The sequence below is a fragment of the Sorex araneus genome, chromosome 2 (genome assembly GCF_027595985.1).
Source record: "Sorex araneus isolate mSorAra2 chromosome 2, mSorAra2.pri, whole genome shotgun sequence".
Lineage (NCBI taxonomy): Eukaryota > Metazoa > Chordata > Mammalia > Eulipotyphla > Soricidae > Sorex > Sorex araneus.
In genome coordinates this window covers 305,290,393-305,310,372 of record NC_073303.1, presented here as the reverse complement: position 1 = coordinate 305,310,372, position 19,980 = coordinate 305,290,393, and the positions used below count along the sequence as shown (strand labels likewise).

At 36.7% G+C, this 19,980-nt stretch overlaps 1 protein-coding gene across 7 annotated transcripts in view; it reads left to right on the top strand.

The window, feature by feature from the left end:
- NLGN1 (neuroligin 1) overlaps positions 1-19,980 on the top strand; it is a 957,654-nt gene that overhangs the window by 186,990 nt on the left and 750,684 nt on the right. For 2 of the 7 annotated variants that reach the window (XM_055125790.1, XM_004603095.2), the window contains exons 1-3: positions 463-1,127; positions 18,171-18,981; positions 19,419-19,478. In XM_055125790.1, the coding sequence (XP_054981765.1) occupies positions 18,489-18,981; positions 19,419-19,478 (553 nt within the window). In that variant the 5' untranslated portion in view covers positions 463-1,127; positions 18,171-18,488. Of the gene's footprint in view, positions 1-462; positions 1,128-18,170; positions 18,982-19,418; positions 19,479-19,980 lie in introns of those variants that run through there. The other 5 variants (XM_055125786.1, XM_055125785.1, XM_004603098.2 and 2 more) reach the window with 3 other exon arrangements.

Here is a 19,980-nt window from a genome sequence, read left to right as displayed (position 1 = left end):
CTATAGTTTTTTAGGAAATGAATACATTTCCTTTGAAATCATTAGCTGACCCCAATTGTCATATTACTTACTAAATGCGATTAGAAAAAAACTCTGTAAGAAAAGAAGGGGGCTAGATGGGGGGGAGGGGATGAATGCTAGGTAGATAGAAAGAAGCCCAGGAGATTCAGTCTTTAAAGTAAAACAAAGAGGAAAGATCAGAAGACTTTTTCAAGTAGTCAGATACTATTCATGTTAATCCGTTCAGACCCCTTCTTGTTTAACTACTATCGCTCAGTTATCTGCCCGGAAAGAGGAAGGGAAAGGGGAAAAAATAAAAAGAAGTGTGGGGGTGGGGGGGAATGAGAAAGGTGAGAGGAGAATAAAAAAGAAAATGTGAGATTCATGCAATATCACCTCGAGCCACTAGGGGTATCTTTGTACCATTTTTCATCTTGCACCGATTTGGAGTAGAAACCTATATTAGGGGAAAACCAGGGTCCTCGGCTTTTTTTTTTTTTCCCTGCCAGCAGTGCACCCAGAATCCGAAAAGATTTTTTTTTTTTAAAGAAAGAAAGAAGCCACAGTTCTTTCGGTCACCTGAATAGAGCTACGAAACCACGCTACTGGACATCAGCGTCAGGGATTCATTTTTGAGGTCAATTTCCTATCCAGATAAATCTATTGGATTAGTAGGATTATCTGATTGCAGCGGAAAGAAGTAACGGTGTTTGATCATTTGTATTTCTCGCCTGATGGTCGGATTTACGTGGAGATGGATTTGGGTCCCAGGGACTCAGGATCCTGGCTGCGTCTGGAAAGAAAGGGGGATCAATCCACAGGATTTGGAAGTGTCCGTGGGTGAATAAAAAAAAAAAAAAAGGAGGGGGCGCAAAACTCGGGTGGTTGCTGCTTACAGAAGAAAAAGAAAAAGAAAGCATCTTGCATTCTGAAACAAGAATTGCCGGGTGCTCGAGATTTAAAAAAAAAAAAAAATTAAAGGCATCTAAAAACTGAAACTGGTAAATACTTTGACCAATTCAGCTTGAATTTGACGGCGGAGTGTTGTGGAAACTGTCTCCTTGAATTATTGGAAAGGGACTCAGGGAAGATGAGGGGGCTTCCGCTGTGGATTTGTCTCACGGAGGGTAAGTTTGGGGGTCTTGGGGCGGAGGGGGCTGCGTGACTCGTGTGCCGAGCCTGTGAAATGGGCAGAGAAAGGGAGCACCGCGCCGGTCCCCGGCGCCTCGCGGGGGAGCTTCCCAGGGCAGCTGGAACAGCTGATTTTGTGGCGTCGCGTCGGCAGGGAAGCCCAGCAACCCTCCCAGCTTGCAACTTTGCATCGAAAATTTTTTTTGTTGTTGGCTCCCTCTCCCTCTCGGATCCAGTGTTTTCTCCTCCTGATACTTTGAGGAGAGAAGGCAAGGATGCCTTAGAAAAACCTGCTCGGAGGGGGCGGGCGTGGGGGTGGGGGTGGGGGTGGGGGTGGGAGCCCAAGTAGCAATCGCAGCTTCTCAGGCTGCGTTGTCGGCGGCGGTCTCGGCTTCCAGGAGAATTTTGCAGACGAAACTGGCCGTTTTTATATTGTCTCCGTCTCCCTTCCTCTCCCTCCCGTCCCCTTCGATCCCTTTTCTCAGCCGAGCACGAAAGGGTTACTGGGTCACTGCACAGGATCCACAGAGAAGTGGGTAACTGGCTCCACATACTTGTCTCGTAATTCACTTGCACGACTTTGCATAATACAGTCTTAGGTAACTTTCTTCAAGTTGCCCGAGTGCAGGGAGGCTGTGCAGCCTTTCTCCCCAGGCCGGGCCGGCGAGTGCGCCAGGCAGTCCATCGGCTGCATTTCGGATGCATGCCTGCTCCGGCTGCCTCTCCACTCACTGGCTTTTTTTCCTGCCCGAGCGCTGAGCGGTACCCAGACATTTTCTTGCAACTGAATTCAGGGATTGCTTCCCCCCCCCCAGCCGCCTCCACCCCCCGCCTCTTATTTTTGTATTCAATTCCGCAGTTCTGAAGAAAAGCTCATCTTTAATGCAGATGGAAAATCAATTTCAACTGATATAATTAAAATTAATCACTCAAATGAGTGGATGTTAATTGACTTAGGAAACTAAAAGTTGGTTTGGATTCCAGAGAAGCCCATTATTCGGAACGGAACCAGTTTTGGGAGGCCCTATAGGTTCCATTTCGAAGAGCCATTGCCGATGCCACAGCATATGAAACTTGATTTAATGTATGTGTGGATAGATATGTTAAATAGGTTAATGAGCATTTGTTGTTTTTTTCTCCTGCCTTTTGGTACCTCAATATCCACAATTTTAATTGATTTTTTTCAGCTTAAGATTTTTAATTACTTAATATTTAAACCACCAGACATTAAAATTCATCCGAATAAAATGGAAACACATAATTGTTAAAATTTGAAATTATCTTGCTCATTTTAATCGTTCGAAGAAAAACATCAAATACTTCTGTTTACAGATTATAAGATATATGTATATACCTTTATGACTTTAGCATTGAAGGAGTGCCATTGTGTGTGAACTCATTGAAACACAACTCTCCAATGTCATCCGAAGCCCTTATTGTTCCAGTACTTATTTCAGGAATTTCATGTAACCAGACATTCTGATATAAAAAGATCTTTGCCAAACTTTCTTCTTGCATGTTTATGTGTCCCTTACAGCTAAATTATGAAACAAGCACAATGTCACTCCTTTTACAAAAGATAAAGTAGCAATATATCTATAAAACTTTTGTATCCCCAGAATTCTGTAGTAAGAAAATTAGATATCATTAGACTTTGTCTGACCTTGTCTGAAAATGTTTTTTAAACACAGCTAGGAAGAATTATTTCTGAAAGTTCAGTTGTTAGTTCCAAGGAGCTTTCTGAGAGGTTAGTTTTGTATTTTTTTTTTTGATGGTCTAACATAGTTTTAAGTCCCATGGTTCATTTGCAGAGTGAAATAGAAGCATGGCTGTTTTGTGTATTGGTTTATCCTATCTAGCCACTGGTTTTGTCATATAATCAGCAATATTTAACATCATTTATCAGAATTTAAACTAATAAAACAGTAAGCATATGACATTAAATTATAAAATTAAATAAATTATAATAAATAATAAATGAAAAGGGAGTGGAATTTTTTTAGTAATAGGAAAAAAGTTCTTATTTAAAAATATAAAAATAATAAAATGTGTTTTATTTATTTTTTTATATTTTTGCTTTTTGTATCACACCCAGTGATGCTCAGGGGTTATTCCCAGCCCTGCACTCAGGAATTACTCCTGGTGGTGCTGGGAGGACCATAGGGGATGCTGGGGATAGAACCCGGGTCAGCTTAATGCAAGGCAAACGCCTTACCCGCTGTACTATCGATCAGCCCTAAAATGTATTTTAAAAGTAGATGGTGACTATGAAACATGGAAAAGGAGGTCCTTTTAAAAGTTATTTTGTATATTTTACAACCACTGAATCAGTGGTCATAAGTTTTGAAGAAAAGCAGAAAACTTAACTGAATGTGTTTTTGTTGTGGATGAATTATATTTTTCAGTCACTATTAATCAATGTGTCCTACTGCCTCATTTCATTCTCTTTTGGCTGTGAAAATGACCAGGTCGGACTGTAGGCCTATAATTTGTTTCTATAGGCAGTTCCTATATACAACTTGGTATAGATAATTAATTTTTACTAAAGTTAAAATTATCCATATTTTGCTATACCTTAACCTAAAACTTATTTTTGGCCATGGTAACTTAAAAAATGCCTTAGATACTATTTCTATTTTGCTTTTGAGTAGTATAAAACAGTTTGGGATCTAGTGTGAGTTTTCTCAATGAGCCCTGAAAATGCTAAGCACAGTTCAAAATGTACTCTAGAAGAAGTATCATTGGAGCCCCCAAGCTTATCACTATGGAAAAATTGATGTATTTATTAGAATTTACTTGACAGCTAGCTTGTCTGTCAAAACCTTTCAATGTGTTTTAACTGGCCTAACATTTAAGGGAAGCTGACATATTTGCTGAAACTTCCATTTATGAATTTGAGATGATTAAGTATTGCCAAATACTATTATACATTAACTGATTTTCTTAACTGAGCATGAAATGAAAAGGGCAATCCTTTTTTAAACATGATTTGTTGAAGTTTAACACGTGTCCCCAGTTGAAAAATCTTCCATAACTTTTGCTTATTGAGAAATGCCAAAAAAAACCCTTCTGTTAGCTAAACTTTTAAATTTTTATCATCTCAAATTTGTATAGCCCAAGAAATAAATAAAAATACATAAACATGAATTCCTGTGATGAATATAGAATGTCATTGAAAGATTCTTTTTGAAAGTCAATTTAAAACATTTTGAAGTACTTTACCTCTTAATCAGGTGGGATTATGACATATTCATTGTTTCTAAGTAAAATGATTTTCTAGCAATAAGATTTTAGTTTGTTTTGTATTAATAGAATTGTGCTGCCAAATTTCTAAATTTGCTAAATTTCTATAAGAGGTATAAGGATTCCCTCTGCCTCTCTGATCTTTTTCTTTTGTCCATACACCAAGAGAATAAACACTCATTTGGTAGCAAACTTCTGTGAGAAAGAAATGCTGTCAATTCAAAGTTTAACTGAAGTCAGAGAAAGATAGTAAATCACTCCAGGCATTTGAAATTATTACACATTAAACTTTTGGGGCAGTTTTATATGAATCCTTTTTATAACAGTCAATATAATATCTTCTGTGCCTATTTCCATTGCATGTAAGAGAAATTCTAGTCAATGGCAAACGCTTTACTGCTGCCATTACTGCAGAGTTTATAGATCAGAGATGTGTCAGCATGTTAGCTTTAGCAGTAATGCCTCTTTTGTGTGAAACCTTATGGGCCTTGCAGGCACTCTCTCATCCTGACACTCATAAAACGTTCAAGTCTCCATATTTATTATTTAATTTTCTTCCTATATATAGCCACAGAGCTCTTCAATATAGGAACGTGTAACCTAAAAATGACAGGCAAGCGTGAATAGGACTAATGAGTTTTAATAATACACATATTAGGAACTGCTAAAGGAAGTTTAATTAAAAAAACAAGTTAAGCATAAAATTCATTTTGGAACAATTGCAAGTTACTGCTACAGATGTAAAATCAAAAACCATAATGATACATTACAGGAAATAAAGTTTCAGACTGAGGCTAGACAGAATTAATGCAGTTGACATTTTAGGACCTGCCTTTAAATTGTTGAGCTGGGACTTGATTTAAGAACTAGAAGATATATACATTTTCCGTTTTCTTTGATTTTTGTAGCAATTTTAGATGGCTATTTAGACTTTGTATTCAGCTATACATAGATTTGCACAAACTTAGGCTTTGAATGATACATGCCCCACTATAACCTTTCCTTCTCTACAGTATTCAATACTTTTCTAACACCACCTGTGCTTGAAATGAGGTTAAACTGTTTGAGATCAGCTGCCATTTCTTTGTATGTGGTGCAAGTGGTGTTTGACTAAGAAAAATCTCCTAGTTGTCAGTTTACCTATTCCAAGAATGCTGTTAAACTTTTGACACTACTCACATAATATGGATGTGTATTAAATATGTATTAATTTACTTGTTTTGTTCATTTGGTAATGACAGTATGGTGGTACTTAAATTGGCAAGAGATCAACTGGGAAATGTTTTCTCACAATGTATTTTTCATACAGTTTGTCTACATCAAACTAATATAGGTGCATTCCGAAAAGAGTTTAAGAAGTCAGACATTGATATGGGGAACATTTATGTTCCCCAATAGCTACCTATTAAAAAATTTCCAATTGTATACTAAACTTTCTATGGATGTTTGGCATTGTTTTATGTAATAGTATATTTTTTCATTTCCTGACATTCATTTTTTATGAATGCTATCAAAAATAGATTAATTATAATATTTAAAAGTAAATCAAAGCTTCTCATTTCCTTTTTAACATGGAATTATAGTAAGTACTTTCACATTGTTATATGGGCACTTCACTACTTTTGGAAATTAGACAAGATCATGTGAAAACAATGAATAATTATAACACTTAATTTAGAATTATCACTAATTTAATTAATTTCCACAATATAATCACTCTTTGTATGATAGAATTGACCCAAGAAAGCAGTGATTATTATGTTTCACATTGACCAACCGTTGTCACTGTATTTACACCTGAATATAACTCGAGATATTTTATAGTTAACTGAAACACAGAAAAGAATAGAGGTTCTCTTCAATAACCATTATTTTAAGTTCTAAAATGCTGTATTTTTAATATAAATCGCAATTACTAATCTGCCCAAAATTTTCTAAAGTGACAGGGTTACCCTTGGGTAAAAAGTTTTTGAAAAGAAACCAGTTTTAGTATCTTCTTAACTGTACCATATTACTATGAAATTGATGCCAAAGTTTCCAGTGTATAGAGGTGTGGGTTTTACTGATAAAATCCGAGGTATTATTAACTATACAAAGTTAATACATCTCTCATAGTGAAATAGATCATAGAGATAGTCTATAAAAATCCATAATGTTGAGGGATTTTTTTATGAATTTTCAAAACTATGTATATTTCTTTTCAGCACCTAGAACAGTGCCTAGCACTTTACGAGAAGACAATTTGGTTTTGCTAATTGGATAAGGAGATGTTGGATGTTAGCAGCCAAATATATAACCTCTGATTAACAGTTGAACTCTTCACATTTGCTCTCAAATTTTCCTTCATTTATAGATCAGTTGCTAGTTGAATTGACATTTTGACATTATCTGCAATACACAGAAATAATAATATATATGCAATTTATTCAATTCATTTTTATATTCTTATTAAGACATACTAGCTTAATAGTATTATTTCTGGTTTTAATTTTTTCCAAATGAATTCTAGAATGTTTTTAAAGAGTAAGAAAATTTGCTCTCTCATGAAGCATTAAAGTAATTTGAAAAACCTAGAACAGAGCTACTTAGATCTAGAATAAAATGATGCTTAGACATTTGGTTCTTATTTATCTTTTTTATTTTTAAAGGCTTAATAATTCTGTGACCCCCCCCCCAATTCAATTTTATTTGAATGGCAAGTTTGTTTAGAAATCTGTAGTCGATGTTCATATTAAGTTTTTGGGAAGACATTCGCTGATGCTCTGGTTTTGCAGAGAATCCACTATTAGAGCACCACTGTGGATTTTGTTATTATTAGCACGTAAATATTATGTGAGAACTATGATATCATATATTTTTAAATAAGAGGGTAAATTAAATATGTTGAGAGTTGGGGAGTTTTGCAAGTGCAAAATTCCTCCTCCTTTGGGACACTCTCTGAATTCAAAGCTGGGTCAGGAGTGCTTGGAAGTTGCCCTCATTGTCTGGTATCTCATGTGAATGAAGCTGGAGGGCTTAGTCTAGTCCCCAGCTGACAGTTGCTCCCTAAATAGTACTGTTTCCTTTGGCACTACAGTATTTGCCAATCCCAGCAGAAGCCATGGAGTGACTGAATGGACACAAAGATTTAACTACCCTCTCTCTGCTGATCATCCTCCAAGAGGTGAAGATAGACAGACATTGGCGTAGGGCCACACTGAGAAACTTAGCACTGCCTTTGCCAAAATTGTAGCCATTCTCTGGCAACAAGGGATTTTTTTTTAAAGAGAACTTTAATTAAGCAGGATACTAGCAAGGGCAATTCTCTACTCTTCCACGGCACAGCCATTTACTAGAAACAAAACGGAGCTTAAGTAGTGAATAGTCATCTGCCTCTCAGTTTGTTACCTTCTCTATAAAGGTAAAGGCAGACATAATTAAATTGCCACTAGAAACAATGCCTTATGACCCAAACGTGTCCCTTTCAGGCAAAAGCATCAATTCAATATTGAGGGAAGTGATCAGCTGTACCTGGCTGTCGCTCCTGAACTCGTAAGTGATTATTCATTTTCATCTAGCGTTCACAAGGTCACCAATTGGTTTTAAAAATCTGTCCTGCAGTATTTTACATATACACTAAAAGTGTTGCCTGTGCTTTTGAAAATTATCTTGGCTTATAGATTCCTGTCTTTCTTTCCCCCTTTTCACCTTCATGTTCATTTGGGAATCAGGATTCCTAAGTAGATTCTAGATTAAACAATTAAGGTTTCGGGGCTGGAGTGATAGCACAGGAGGTAGGGCATTTGCCTTGCAAGCAGCCGACCCGGGACGGATTCCCAGCATCCCATGTGGTCCCCCTAGGATCGCCCAGGTTAATTCCTGAGTGCATGAGCCAAGCATAACCCCTATGCATCACCGGGTGTGATCCCCCCAAAAAAACCCTACGGTATTGAAGAGTCTTTTTGATAGTGGATTTAAAGTAGACTATAAAACTTATTTTTACAGTTACATGTATGATAGTTTATTTGATAGTTATTTCACAACCAATCACCATCAAAGGAAACAGCAAATTTGCCAATTTCTGGTTATACTATGGAGCAGAATAAGATACTACTTTGATTTCTTTTTTTATATCTGTTGTTAGACAAGCTACTCTGGCTCCCTAGATTTTATTATTATTATGTTTTTGCTAGAAACAATGGAATTAGAAGTCAGTGTATCCAAGCACAGTTTCTCCTGTGTTTCTTCCTCTTGCTGGAACTCTAAAACTCTAATTAAGATCATGCCGTCACAGAAGGTAGGAATCAGAAAAGAATAAATAAAGTCTGAGGGTAGGGTTAATTGAAGAAAATAATATAACAAGATGAATAGGTTTTTTGGTCACGATCGATCTATTTTCTTATGACCTACAGTGTAATGAACTGTTCTAGGAATAGTTATTAAAAATCAATAATTAGAAAGCCATACCCTCTATTTTTAAATCAGGCTAATCTTGACTACATCATTTTTGTGTTTATAATTTTTCTTTTTCTACTTGGGCTGTCTCTTCCATAAAATAACCTAGAAATTCCTGAAACGTAAGTTGCCATCCTGCCTGATAGCCCTTACCTCTCTGAATTCAAATGTACCTTTCTGCTCTTAGGAAGCCCCAAATTCACACTTGGATCTCGTGGTGCCTCTTGTTAGTGCACTCTATCTCCTCTGTGTCTTCAGCTGCTGACTCAGACTCATCCTTCTGAACCAAGTTTGCAGATTACTTCTTCAGGAATATCTTCCTTCCCATTACAGACACATTAAACCTTCCCTTTGAATACCCTGCACTCTCCATCTGGGCACATTATCCCTGTGATTTACTTTGAAAACATCTGTCTCCGTAATCCTCTTGAGAAGTCAGCACTATGCCAATTTTGTCAGTGTTGGCCCCTGAGATGCAAGATGTCACAATGAAAAGGGAGGCTGCACTTACAATACTGAGAGCAGGTATGACAACTCTTCAACTCTTTTTTTTTTTTTTTAAATATGGAAGGAAGTGGTTTTGTGACTGGGAGTATCCAGGAAGGAACTATTGACTTTTGAGCCTGACCTTAGAGATGTTAGCTAAAGTCCCTCCGGGCAAAATCTGGTGATCAGATTATTTTCTAGGGAGAAAGCTATCTTTGGGATTTCGGGCCCCATCCAGCAGTGCTTAAGGCTTAATTCTAGCTCTGTGCTTTGGGATCACCCCGCTGGTGCTCAGGAGAACCATATATGATGACAGGTACAAAACTAGAGTCAGCAACATGTAAAACAAGTGTCTTAACTTCCTTACTTCTCTAGTGCTAGGGATAAAGATTTTTCCAGTAAGTTTAACCCAATTCACTAACAACTTCCCCCAGTGCTCTGCATTGACTTTTATTAAAACTGTGTTATTGTTGGTATTCCAACCCACCCCACCACACCCCACCAAGGTAGTTTGCTACTAGGTATAACTTCCTCAAGAATTTTTCCTTGTTATTATTTTACAGTTTGCCTATAATGGTCAATTTTGCTTAGGCTTTTTCTTTAATAGTCTATTTTTTCTATCATTTCCTTACATCATTGAAGAGATATATTTAGAATGGAAGTAGTCCAAGGAGAAAGAAAACAATGGAATTGCTTATATTCCCTTCATATGAAGCGATAAAAAGATAAATAGGTGGGCAACTATTGAGGTCTGTTTGCTATTTCTTCTAGAAAAAAAAACCTCTGAACAAAATTAACAGTCTATTACTTCTGCTATACATGCTTATATTTGTTTGGTCTTGTTATTTTAATACAGCTGTGCACTTTTTTTTTTAGAATTGTTTAGTGACCTTATGTTTCTAATTTTCAATTTAATAATATGTTACAAAAAGATTATAATGATGGTATTTGTAGGCAAGTAAATAAGATTTTGTAATTAGCTATTTACTTCATTTGTACTTAGTTGGAGCTAGTTAGTGCTTGAGCTATTAATTAATGATGGGCATGACGAAGTTTACTTGTCACGATGTGACATCTTGATAACTGCATGTTCTTATGGATACAACATACCATACCATTTCTTGGACTTCTCATGATCAAGATCTTCAACTTTGATGTTCCCATCTCCAAATTGCAGTTTGAATTTCTCCACAGTGGGTGTACTAATTAACTCCATGAGTTGATCACCGAATTTGATATGCGTGTTCTTATTGATCTCTAAAATTGAGCATGACTTCTCTAAAGTTAATCTTAGTGAGGAACAAAACAAAATGTCCTTGTCACAAGAAACCTGGGCATATTCCTGTTAGGTAGTCCTGCCGTGGATATTTGGATCAGTCTTTTCTAGCTGTATGGCTATAGGAAGTTATCTAACTTACCATCTAAAGACTCATTTCCTTGAGTACTTGATTTGAAAGTCTGTGTTGAGGATGAAAAAGCATGAAACAGGCAAGGTGTTCGAAACAGTTTATGGCAAAAAGTGGATGATTTATAATCTCGTTTTGTGGGTAACTGTTTCCGCCAGTATTTTAAACTCACATGAAAATAAAATTGTTTCTAATTTTGTTCCTCTGATTTGATTTCATTTTCTGAGCTAAAGATGTTTGTACCTTTTGGATCATATAATACTGATTTTTCCTTTAGGTGGACTCCAAAGGGATGTTCAGGAATTTGGGGTACTACACCTGGTGATGATGCCTGGTCAGCCAGTTCAGTCAGTTCAGTGTAAGCTCAGGTTCAGACTCCAGGAACCGCAAGACACCCTCGTTGTGCTTGGGGGTGGGGTTCAGGTAGTGATACAAAGCCAGAGACTGAACTTGGAGTTTCGTGCATACAAGCTTTTCAATCATCACCCTGATCAATCATGTCCTTTGACAAGCAAACCATAAATAACATAATCCTGTATTGGATCAAGTCAATATTTACACATCGCAGCGGGTAGGGCTTTCGCCTTGCATGCAGCCTACCAGGGTTCTATTCCTTTGCCCCTCTCGGAGAGCCCGGCAAACTACCGACAGTATCTCGCCCGCATGGCAGAATCTGGCAAGCTACCCATGGCGTATTCGATATTCCAAAAACAGTAACAACAAGTCTCACAATGGGGACATTACTGATGCCCACTCCAGCAAATTGATGAGTAACAGGATGACAGTGACAGTGAATCTTAACCAAAGAGGCCAGCAGACAATAAAGTTAGAATTTTCAAATACTTTAGAAATCCTGATGTTTTTATTTCACCATTTACAAATATCATTGATATCTCATGTTAGAGATGGTTAAACTGCTCCTAATCAAGTGGGTCTAATCCATATATCAAGTTATCTTTTTTTTTTTTGCTTTTTTGATCACACCTGGCGATGCACAGGGGTTACTACTGGCTCTGCAATCAGGAATTACTCCTGGCGGTGCTCAGGGGACCATATGGGATGCTGGGAATCGAACCCGGGTCGGCCGCATGTAAGGCAAATGCCCTACTGGCTGTGCTATTGCTCCAGCCCCCCAAGTTATCTTTTTGATGTTTTCAATATTTTTATTTGTCTTCTTGTTATGTATGATTAGATAAGTAGCTATTGTTGTACTCTTACAGTATAAGCTAAAGAAGAACTTTGCAAGGGAAACGTTTCATTTTACTGAGATTCTTATTCTCATGATTGTATCTCTAGTAAGTACCTATATCTGTGTATATTCATCTGTAGAAAAAATTAATATAGTATTCCATTTTAAGGGTTGTTTTAATTATATCAAGACTAATATAAGTATGCATCTATATGTTCAGTTATGTAAACCCTATTATATTCTACATATTGAAAAGAGACAATAAGAATGAAATGCCTGCTGGCAATCTTAAATGGTTTTATGGAATATCCACCTCAAGAACAAGGGTTAAAGGCATCACAAAACCAAGAGATACTGGCATTAATCACATTTGCATGGTTAACAAAGCTTAATTTCTTTATATTTTAAATTTAAGCAATTATAATACATCGAAGCTCAAATTCCCTTTCTCTCACTAGGTCATCTTTTTACAGGGCATAGACACACTGCTTTGGAGATTTCTGTTCCACGGTTCTGCCAGTTTAATTTTCTTGTGAATAAACTTAATAATACCCTTCCCCTGCTAGGAATATTTAATGGCTTTTCATCATCCAGCGAATGAAATCCAAACTCTTTAGCCTTTTAATAAAGGGCTTGCTTAGTTTGGCTGTAACATGCTTTTCCAGTCTCATCCAACGTTCAACCTCATTTACTCTGTGTTCTGGCCAAACTAAGCTGTGCCCTCAAATGTGCGGCTGCTTCTTTACTTTCTATAATGGGTTGGGGATCGCGGAGAAAAATTCAAAAGGCTTTGAGATGGAGGTTTGCCTTCAGGAAGTCCTAAGAGCAGAAGGAAGCAGCTATTCACAACCCCTTTCTCACTCTGCCCCTTTTCATGGGAAGTTTAGGGGCTGGGATTATGGCCCCTCAGAATCGTTCCGTGGTAGGGCAAGAAAAGGCAAGACCTTTCTGCTTTGGTGTGAGCCGGCAAGCTGCCTCCCAAGAGGCTGTGTATCACAGGATATCCCATAAGTGTTTCTGCTGCTTCTGAAACGTGTCCTCTGCCTGTCCATGACCTACAATGTGAGTTCAAGTCCATTCATTCTTTGAAGTTCAGCTCAAAGCTTCCCTCCCCCATCCCTGCACGGACTCATGAACTCTTCCCTAGTCACGAGCCTGAGGTACACACCTAACTCTTCTTTTAAAACCTAATAACATTTTGTGTAATTGCATTCATTTGTTTATTCTTCCCATCTTTAAGTATTTGCTATGTGAGTCAATTACACATTAGTTCCCTTAAGTATTCAGTTCCTGAAAGAACTTACAGTCTCAAATAGTTTATGCTCATTGAATAGCTATATTAAAGGCAAAGAAAACAATAGGCATAATGTATTCGCTGAGACACTAAGATTCAGTGAAATTTATTTGTAACCCTAAAGTCAGGACTCAGCGTGTTTTCACAGCCTTGCACAGAAATGAATAAGAAGGGAAAAAATGAGTTATCCAGTGAATGTGTTTCAAACTGGATTTGAGCAAATTTGAGTTGGAGCAAATTTGGGTTTGTGCATAGAGGAGGCTCTTTATCTCTAAGAGAACAGCATAGAGGAGGAGGATGGTGAAGGGAGTGTGGAACAGTGTAGCAGCTTCTGTGCTGGGGCCAATTGGAGGAGTTTTGAATCTCAGTAGTGGCAACTGAGGACCATTGGGGCAGTCTAGGAAACCTCTAGAAAATATACAAGGTTATATAAGGATGAATTGTTTTTAAAAGTTTTAAAGCTATAATTTATAACCATGCTATGTGTGTATATGTGTGTGTACTGTGTGTGTATTAGCGTGTGTCTGTGCTTATGAACATGTACTATTAACATACATGTAAATGCCTGTATTTCCCTGGGAGTGAAGGATCCATGTTTGTAATGACTTTATACAATATAGGTACAATTTCTCACAAATCGTCTATGTAACTTTTGGCCAAGCTCCATGCAGCCCTGTTGATAAGCTTGCATTCAGTCCAAGTCACCTGAGAATTACCCATGGCTGCGTTATAGAAAAGTTTCATGTAGATTTCTATAATAGGTGTAAATATTTTATACCTGTATATTTAAAATTTTTTAAACAATAAATTTTAACAATACTGATAGCACAACATCCTTGTGCAGAGTAGGAAATTCATTGGGAGGAGCTGGGTTTAAGAATAAAACAAATATCAACTAGATATGCAGCTGAGGACAGAGAACTTATGATACATGTGAGAAACCCTGAGTTTAGTCTCTGATACCTCTGTCCCTTCCTGCCAAAAGAGAATAAAATAAATATAGACAAACATTAAAAACAAAGAGAGATAGAGAATGGGTAATGTTAGCAAGTAATTTTTAAAGGATAAAAATTATATGGGCCTCACGTAGCAGTGCTCAGGGCTTACTCCTGGCTCTGAACTCAGGGATCACTCCAGGCTCTGTGTGCAAGAATCACTCCTGATGGTGTTTTAGGCACCATATATGGGTGCTGGGAACCAGGGTCAGTTGTGTGCAAGACAAGTGGCCTTCCCTCTGTATTAACTCTCCCACCTCTATAATAGTTTTATTCTGTGGTGTTTCGTGTTTGGGAGCATGCCCAGCTGTGCTCCGGGCTGCCTCCTGGCAGAGGTCTGGGATCAAATATAGTGCTGTGGATTGAATCTGGGTTAGCTACATGCAAGGTAAGCACATACCCTCAGTTTTCTCTTCATCCCACCCTATGATACTTTTATTGAACATTTTTACATTCCATTATGCCTTAGAGCCATTTTAAAAAATATTTTTATTATATTTGTACTTTGGGAGAAATAACTAGATTATACTTATGCTTAGACCCTTATAACATTTATCAATGTAGTTTATACATGTTAGAACACAATCAGCGTTTGTTGAGTGAGCAAAAGACTGAGTGAATATAGCTATCCACTAGGTTCTGTAATGTGACACAGGCGATGCTCTCCCTTTTCTTCATCACCCTTTTTATAAAAAAACATGTCATGCAAAAATAGACTACATGATGAACTAGGTAGTGTGATCAATTAATGTAAATGAGATGCTATTTCCCATATTGATGACTTTTATATCTATAATTTTAATTCTGTTAGTAAGACTAACATGATTTCCACCAGAGAAAAGAACTCCTGAAGGGATTGTTAGCAAGTATTTCTACTAACTGCAGTATTAAATGAAGGTAATTCTGTATGGATGATAGAGTAATCTACAGGCTTGGTCTGTCTAGTGAGGCTTCTCTGACTAACATGTTTAATGTATTTATTATAAATTATTTCATACTTATATTCATACTGGGAGTGTCATAACAAAGGTGTGTGTGTCTGTATCTATGTGTTATTCTTTAGTACCTAATACTATAGAATTAGTAAAACTTGCTGCAGTTGATTAATTGCTGGTCTTTTAAGGCCTCACTACATTTATTTTAACTTAGTGCCAATTAATTGTGCCAATTAATTAATTCATTGCTAGAACTGATTTCTTAGACTTTTCTTCTTTGCCTGGAATGGCAAATGTTCTGTAACTATGTACTTATGAATCTGTAGATATTAATTAGCAATAATTTGCTTATTTTAAGCTTCATTTAAATGTATTTTTGTACCTTATCTTCTATAATCTTCTTTGAAAATTTTGAGAAACACCTATGTTTGTTTTGACCTATGTCCTTTATTTTTACTTAAATATAGAATTCCAACTATGAATATATCATCATTTATTGATACTAATGGTCATGTAGGTTATTATTAGGTTGGGAAATTTTCTTATCCATTGTTTTTTGTGTGTGATTGTGTGTTACATATAAGAACAACAAATATCTGTTGAATGTAAAATAAAAGGAGTTTTAAAAAGTAATAAAATAAAGTTCACTTGTCCAATAGAAATTGCAAACAATTTAAATTTTTATTTCAATAAAATTGTCATAGTCTTCAAACTATTTTCTTAAGGAGCGTAAAATACTTCTACAATTCAAGTTCAAATGCACTAGGATCAATTATTTTTAAAGTTAATTGTGAATTGAGAGACTGTATCATGTGCAATAATCAGGAGGACAGCCTTTAAATCAAATGCCAATGGTCTCTTGAATCTCCTATTGATTAGCTGAGAGGCCTTGGCCAGAGTCTTTAACCTCTTTAAGTCTCAGTTTCTCATGAGCAAAAAAGGTCTAACTGTTGAACTCATTTTATAGGCTTATTGTAAATGGAGTGCAAAGAAAGCAAAGTGTTTGGCATACAAGAACTGATAAGTAAGAAAAAAAAAAAACTTCCCAACAAATTAAAGCGTTTATGCTTAGATATCTGTATTCATCTTTAAAACTGAGTAATTTAAATAAGCCACATTTTTACATTAGACTCATATGACTATTATTACTGTAATTTCAACTGATGAAAAGTCTTTGGAACTAATACTATAGTTAGTTCTGGATAGAGGTAAAGCCCCTGTAAAATGAGACCTTTTTATACCACCCAGAGCTAAACATTAGTAGAGTTTGAAAATTCACGATGGCATGCAATTGTCCTTTATCATTTGTGTTAAAAAGTACATCATTGATAAATGAGAAACCCTTCATTTTGAGCACAGTTAAGGGGGTGTTTCAAAAGGATTACTATTTTGTTGATAAGCCAAACAGGTACTTTTGATTGTGAATGAGATTTCAGGTGTGCAAGAGTGTTTGGGAATTGGTGTACCTGAACATTATACTAAAGTAAAAATGGTGGATAGAAACATTTAAGGTCTATTCTAGGTATCAAAATTGTGCTCTTTAATACCCAAAGGTGAATACTCAGTTACACTGAGACCCACCATGATTCTATACCAAAATAACTATAATAACTCTTGAATGGATTTGTGTAGCTAATTACTCAGTTCATGCTGGTGTTTGGGACAAGAACTGGAGGGGTCTAAATCTGTCTTTTGTATGTTAATGAGCTTTGACTTGCAAAGGTATGCGAATTAACAGAGACTGAAGTTATACTGAAGAAAGACATTTATCTCCTTACTGCCTTCTGTGATGGATTATTCACAGTTAAAGGAACTCCAACCTTGAACCAAAGCCCCTGCTGCCCTATATAGTTTTTACAATCTTCTTTTCAATAACACAAAGTCAGGTCAGCCTCAGTGCCAGACCAGCACTTCTTAGAAATCTTCCAGTGTGACAGGATGAAGCCTCTTTAATACAAATCAACACTATTATTTTCAAAGTAAGCAATTTAAAGGGTTGCTTGAACAAGAAAAGACAGACTTGCAGAGTTGTATGCTGTTTTGCAGCTCATGTAAGATAGTACTGTGAATTGCACTGCACTGATGTTCCATTGTATTCTGAGTATTTTAAGTCTAACCGTGTAAATAGTGCTAGATATTTGATCAGTGTTAATGTGCAAGATGCCATCATTAGCTATGATTGTTCTTTTAAACTACATCATTTGCTTCTGCATTCTTACTTTGATGTGTAGCAGATAGTGCTAACAAAATTTGTAATTTAAAATATACATTGACTTTGAAACATATTAATTTTCATATTACAGTTTACTCATATTTATGTTATAGAACAGAGGACAAAATAATGCTGTCTGCAAAACCAACTGACGGCAGTTTGTGTATCTTTTTCATATTGTCTTTAAAGTTATTTGCCTTTTAATTTATTGAACCTTCTGTTAAGGTGATGGGCATCAATGATGTTTTGCAAACTGTAGATAAATAGCAGTAATTGACCTTATAAGGCAGTTCTAGTTGGACTTAACCATGTCCATATTTCAACTAGCATTAATTTTCTTGTTCAAAGATTAGCTTTGTTTTCTTTATACTGCACAGATTATAACTTTTGGTATATATCTGTATTCATTCTTGCCATATTCTTGTTCCACTAATACCCTACTAGTATTTTTAATAGTTTTCTGCTCTTGAATTCTCATTGTTTATGGATCAATTTGTTGTTCCCTTAAAGTAGTTGAAGAAGACTAAGTAGAACTAAAGGGATATTTTACACATAGCCTCCAGAATTCTAAAAATGCCATACTGTGAAATACTCTTGAAATTGTATATTTTGACAAGCCCTGCTTCAACCTAAATGTGTATAAGTCAGCAGGCAAGTTTCTCAATAATCTAAGAGTCAGTAATTTCACTTGTCATCTCTCATCAAACCATAATTTTCTGGTGGTAGTATTGAACCTACCTAATTCTAGCCAGTATTAATGTGTTTTTCTAGCTTGTAAAACATCTAGTTATCACTTTGTCTATTTCAGCTTGTTCATACTAATGATTTATTTTCATTTTCTCTAGGATATAGACCTGCAGCTAACTGGATTTGATTAATAAGAGGGAATCTACAGTCAATGGCCACCCTCACCACATTGCTACGATGGAAAACACAATAGTCAATAGGATATGGTCTGATAAATAGCAGTGATTGAAGATGCTACTTCAATACGCGTGAAATCAATGGGAGATACTGGCTGCATAAAGAGCTTTTTGAGCTTTTTGCAACAAGCTCATCTTTAAGAAATCAGAGCCGTATTTCACCGTTATACAGCCTTTCCAAGTGGATACAAACACCCTTGCCTCATCATACCCAGGCAACTATACAACTAATGTGGGACCATGGCACTGCCCAGGTGCACATGGCCAAATTATGTTTGGAGAGCAATGATGGCGTGCTTGGTACAAAGGGGATCAAGTGCCTCGTTGACTCTCTGTGTAATGGGATGTTTACTTCAAGCTGCTCATGTGCTTGCTCAAAAATTGGATGATGTCGACCCTCTGGTGACTACCAACTTTGGCAAGATAAGAGGAATTAAGAAAGAACTCAATAATGAAATTTTGGGGCCTGTTATTCAGTTTCTTGGGGTGCCATATGCAGCTCCGCCAACAGGGGAACATCGTTTCCAGCCTCCAGAACCACCGACTCCATGGTCAGATGTCAGGAATGCCACTCAGTTTGCTCCTGTGTGTCCCCAGAATATCATTGATGGAAGACTACCGGAAGTCATGCTCCCTGTATGGTTTACTAATAACTTGGATGTGGTGTCATCATACGTGCAAGACCAGAGTGAAGATTGCCTATATTTAAACATATATGTCCCCACCGAGGATGGTGAGTTTACTGCAGGAGAAACAGGGAGATATATTAAAATTTTTCTTTTCTAAATTCTAACAATATTAATTCGTGTGTACTGGTAGCATGCATGGCTTTTCCTGTTGGCATGTAGACATATTTTACATGCGTGCATGCCGCTCTTTTTGTTTATGTGTATTGGTGTATCTGTTCTTATTTTTTCCTGTGCCTACTCATTTTCTTTCCTCCACAGCACGTATATTAGGTAGAAATGGGTTCCTAACTTCCATTTCCTATCAAATGACTTCTGAGAAGATGCATACACACTTCTCCATTGCATGTGCAGGCCCAACGAGTTGGGGATCTTTCGCACTCAGTAAATATAGGAGTATCTTAAGTTAGAGAGTGGTGTTGCATGTTCCGGCGGTCTGTGATGGAGCGCCATGTTATTTTCTAGTCTTCTATTCATTTTTCAGTAAAAAGAATATCCAAGGAATGTGCCAGAAAACCCGGCAAGAAAATATGTAGAAAAGGAGGTATGTATAAAAGTGGAAATAAAACATGGGGGAAAAAGCTTGCAGAGGAAGAACAAGATAATCTCCCTACGGATAATTTGCTGATGCTGGGAAGTGAATGATTAGGTGCTTATTTGGGATTTAATGAAGCCTGTCAAGAAATAGATAGTTAAAGAGAACTCAGAAGTTGAGTAAAGAACATTGATAAAGCTCCTTGGTGGTGACATCTGTTCTGGTGCTTTGTAGTCTCAACAAGAGTTGAGTTTGTGCTTTGAGATTTTGTACCGAGAGAAATCAACTTAGCCTCTTATGCTGCCTCGAGGAAGCCAAATGATGTTGTCTTTTCAACTGGTTAAGTTGGATCTCCAAATTCTTTTCTACAAACACAGACTTCTGTTCCTTTTTTAAGTATAGTCACAAAGATAGTTTTATTTCTTGCTTGTTTATATTTAGCTCCTTTTGAACAGCCTGTGAACTTTCTCATCATAGGGTAAATTTGCCTTACCTGATGGACAGTTGCCAT